The sequence below is a fragment of the Dendrobates tinctorius genome, unplaced genomic scaffold (genome assembly GCF_039654945.1).
Source record: "Dendrobates tinctorius isolate UK_male_01 unplaced genomic scaffold, ASM3965494v1 ptg000126l, whole genome shotgun sequence".
Taxonomy (NCBI): domain Eukaryota; kingdom Metazoa; phylum Chordata; class Amphibia; order Anura; family Dendrobatidae; genus Dendrobates; species Dendrobates tinctorius.
This window is the reverse complement of record NW_027361794.1, coordinates 3,357,913-3,362,555: the sequence shown is the minus strand read 5'-3', so window position 1 is coordinate 3,362,555 and position 4,643 is coordinate 3,357,913. Positions and strand designations below refer to the sequence as shown.

The 4,643-nt window shown below is 40.5% G+C and overlaps 1 protein-coding gene across 1 annotated transcript in view; it reads left to right on the top strand.

The window, feature by feature from the left end:
- Nucleotides 1–1,277, top strand: part of LOC141047266 (uncharacterized) — an 801,716-nt gene extending 800,439 nt beyond the window's left edge. Inside the window, exon 8 of the mRNA XM_073542273.1 lies at nucleotides 162–1,277. Within this exon, the coding sequence (XP_073398374.1) occupies nucleotides 162–1,213 (1,052 nt within the window). The 3' untranslated portion in view covers nucleotides 1,214–1,277. The remainder of the gene's footprint in view (nucleotides 1–161) is intronic.
- Nucleotides 1,278–4,643: the final 3,366 nt, after the last annotated feature.

Below are 4,643 nucleotides of genomic sequence, written 5' to 3'. Positions count from 1 at the left end.
TCCTTTGAAACAAGTCCTGTCTTCTGATTCATTATCAACTACTAAGGAAAATCAAAGTCACAACATAAGCATTAAAAAACTAACTGCTCTTAAAGCAAGGAAGCGATTTTCAACTTCAGAATATGGAAATAGTTTTCCGTTAGAAAAATCTTTTCTTAAACATCAAATAATTCACACAGCAGAGAATAGATTTTCTTGTTCCAACTGTGGGAGATGTTTTAACCAGAAATCAAATCTTGTTCGTCACCAGAGAACTCACACAGGGGAGAAGCCATTTTCCTGTTCAGAATGTGGGAAATGTTTTAACCAGAAATGGAATCTTGATAGCCACCAAAGAACTCACACAGAGGAGAAGCCTTTTTCCTGTTCAGAATGTGGGAAGTGTTTTGTACAGAAATCAAATCTTCTTAGTCACCAGAGAATTCACACAGGGGAGAAGCCTTTTTCATGCTCAGAATGTGGGAAATGTTTTACAGAGAAATCGACTCTTGTTATACATCAGCGATCTCACACAGGGGAGAAGCCATTTTCATGTTTAGAATGTGGGAAATGTTTTCTAGATAAATCAGCCCTTGTTATACATCAGCGAACTCACACAGGGGAGAAGCCTTTTTCCTGTTCAGAATGTGGGAAATGTTTTAATCGGAAAGCACATCTTGATAGACACCAGAGAACACATGTAGTGAAGAAGCCTTTTTCATGTTCAGAATGTAGGAAATGTTTTGTAAATAAATCAAATCTTGTTACACATCAGCGAACTCACACAGGGGAAAAGCCTTTTTCCTGTTCAGAATGTAGAAAATGTTTTGTGAAGAAATCATCTCTTCTTAGTCACCAGAGCAGTCACACAGGGTTGAAGCCATTTTCCTGTTCAGAATGTGGGAAATGTTTTAACCAGAAATGGAATCTTGCTAGCCACCTTAGAATTCACACAGGGGAGAAGCCATTTTCCTGTTCAGAATGTGGGAAATATTTTAACCATAAATGGAATCTTGCTATACACCAGAGAACCCACACAGGGGAGAAGCCTTTTCCATGTTCAGAATGTGAGAAATGTTTTGTAGACAGGTCAGCTCTTATTAAACATCAGAGAAGTCACACAGGGAAAAAGCCTTTTATCTGTTCACAATGTGGGAAATGTTTTGTGAAGAAATCATCTTTTCTTAGTCACCAGAGCAGTCACATAGGGAAGAAGCATTTTTCTTGTTCTTAATATGAAAAATGTTTAAACATAAATCAATTCTTAATAAACTTCAAAGTAGTCACACATGGAAAAACCTTTCTCTTCTTTGTAATGTTATAAATGTTTTAACCGATAACATAGGTCTACAAAAAATTTTTTTTTATAATCGTCGCAAGTGACTTTGTACTTTTCTGAATCATTTTTTGTCCTGATTTCAGAAATGTACAGTATATAGTTTTTCTGTAGCGCGTATAGTTTCCATGGAGCAGCATCATTATTATAAGGTATAGGAAATATACTGGCGACATTAAGAAAACAGTAATCTACATATCAGAAAAAAATGCTTCACCTTACAAAACAGTTTTTATTGAACCAAAATAATTTCACATTCAAAACGGAAACCAAAATATGAGCAGAAATTAAAAATGCTTGACATTAGACTGTTGTCGATATGATTTTTTAGGGTTGTCTCTATATAACAACCAACAGTAATCTGCCATCATTGAGTCATTCCAAAAACCCTGGTAACGGTGCTCCATTACTTTAATGTCCTGGTGAAACTGTTCGCCTTGTTCACCGCTTACATCCCCAAGATTTTGAGGGAAGAAATCTAAATGTGAATGCAAAAAAGTGCATTTTCAGAGACATGCGACATCCCAGACACTGTTATGCATTTAGCAGTTCCTCAACACCTTCAACATATTCTGGAGAATTTTTTTTCTTAAGAAGTTTTCAGAGAACCAAAAAGAAAGAAAGATTTTTGTTGGAGCAACTAAAGGATTATGCTGAACATTGTCTTTACCTGGAGCATAGATGTTTCTCTCCCTAACAAGACAAACCTAATGCTCTACTGTATTTCTACTGTCCCATAAACACAAGAAGCAACAATATTTTGTGAAACCTCCTGGCATTCCCATTAGCAGACCAATAACTTTCAAATCTCCACAGATATTCCATTGATGATGCTTATATCGTATAGCATCCAAAACAACTGACAGATTTTCATAACTTTCCTTTAGACGACATGAGTGAGCAATAGGGAATGATGGTTTTATATTTCCATTGTGAAGCAACACTGCTTTCAAACTTCTCTGGGATGAGTCAATAAACAATCGCCAATCTGCAACAAAATACTCTTGATTCAGATCTTCAAAGAGGCCATTCATATTGTTACAGTACACCATTAGTCCATCAACTGTGAAAGTTTTTGTGGAAGTGTTACTTCTGTTTTGGTAATAACACACATTGATATCATCATGAAGAAGACTCTTCAATTTCAACCTAGATGCAAGAAGTTCAGCTTTATCTTTTGACAATGAAAGGTCTCTGATGAGATCATTTAATTCATGTTGAGTAAAGCGTTCTGGCTGCTCGGCTGCTCCATCAGGTACATACTCATCTTGACTTGAGGTCTCCATGTCTCCAGTAACTTCAGCTCCATAGTCTTCATATTGTACTTCATTTTCATCCAATCCAGACAACGATGGTACAGGAACAGACAAGGTACCATCATGTGGCCTAATTGCAGATTCAAGTTCAAGGTAATTAATCTTATGCTTGTTCTTTGTAGAAAAGCCCTTCAGCTTGACGAAACAGAAGTAGCAGTCATCACTATGATTTTTGGATTCTCTCCAAATCATGGGAACAGAAAATAGCATAGCCACTTTCCTCATATTCCACCAGTCACGAAGACCATTTGAACAACTTGAGCATATCACATGAGGGGCCCAACTTTTGTCTTGATCAAGTGGATACTTAAAGTAAATCTGGTACATCTTTTTAATATCATGAGTGATCGAACGTACTTGGCCTTTTGGTGTAAAAGAACCACACACATAGCAGAATCTATTTGGATGATTGATACACTGTCAGGACATTTTTCTTCTTTAAATCAGATCAAACAGTAGAGTAAGTTCAATTCAATTGTGGTGACAAGCTCAAAAAACATACGATGAGCCGACTATGTTTATAATAATAATAATCTTTATTTTTATATAGCGCTAACATATTCCGCAGCGCTTTACAGTTTGCACACATTATCATCACTGTCCCCGATGGGGCTCACAATCTAAGTTCCCTATCAGTATGTCTTTGGAATGTGGGAGGAAACCGGAGTACCCGGAGGAAACCCACGCAAACAGGGAGAGAACATACAAACTCCTTGCATATGTAGATATTTCCCGAGATGACAGAGGCAGCTTGCATTTAGAACTGATTTTGCTGGAGTTAATCTGATAGATAACTATATTGTAGTGAAACCTCCACCAGGGGGAGCTGGTGAGGGAAGAAAGGTTACACACTAAGAGCAGCAACCATGAGCAACAGCACAGGTGCCACAGGTAACAAGAGAGAATAGTCAGACGAACCGAGTCAGAAACTAGCAGGAGCAGACGTATCAGAAGGAGCAGCAATACACGCAGTCAAAATACCAAGCCGAGAGTCAGAAAGCCAGAACATGAGCATGGGGTCCAAAACGTGAGGCAAAATACGTGGTTGGGGTACAAACTGGGGAGTCAGATGCCAGAGAGGGAACGTAACAGCAGAGACGAATACCAAGAGACGGGGTCAGAGATCAGTCCGGGTCATACACGTGAATATCAGTCAAAGGCAGGAGGATCACCAAGATACAAGGGTCAGAGGCTCTAAACTGCAAGCTTGAGCTATCACTAACACTGGTCAGCAGGCTGTGAGAGACTGAAATAGCCCAGCAAGCCCCAGAACGAGGCTGAGGAGATTAACCCCCCACATGACCAGTCCGGAGTGAAGACAGCAAAAGATAAACTCCGGACTGGACCATGAAAGTACCCCCCTCTCAATGGGGGGCCACTGGACCCCCAGGCTTCACTGGATGATGAGCGTGAAAGGCCTGGACCAACCAATCCGCATGGACCGAACGCGCCGGCACCTATGACCGATCCTCAGGACCGTATCCTTTCCAATGGACCAAGTACTGAAGTGAACGATGGAGCATACAAGAATCCACCACCTGTTCCACCTCGTACTCGGTCTGACCATCTACTATAACAGGCGGCGGGTGCGAGGGAGACTCATCAGAGGAAGGCACCGACGGCTTCAGAAGCACCTTATGGAACACATTAGGAATCCGTAATGACTGAGGCAAACACAGGAGAAAGGCCACAGGATTAATCACCTCTAAAATCTCATACGGACCAATAAACTTGGGACCCAACTTAGCAGAGGGAATTCTCAACCTTCTGTTTTTGGTGGATAACCATACCTTATCCCCCACCTGATAAGTCGACCCCACCGAGCGTCATTTATCCGCAAAAAATATATATTTGCCCTGAGCCTCCCCAATGTTTCTCTGAACCTCCCTCCAAACCTCCTCCAACCGCAAAAAAGCCGAATCAGCCCCTGGACACTCCGAATCTAGTCTGGAGAATTCACCAAAATGAGGGTGAAACCCATAGTTGCAGAAGAAAGGAGAAGTACCAATAGA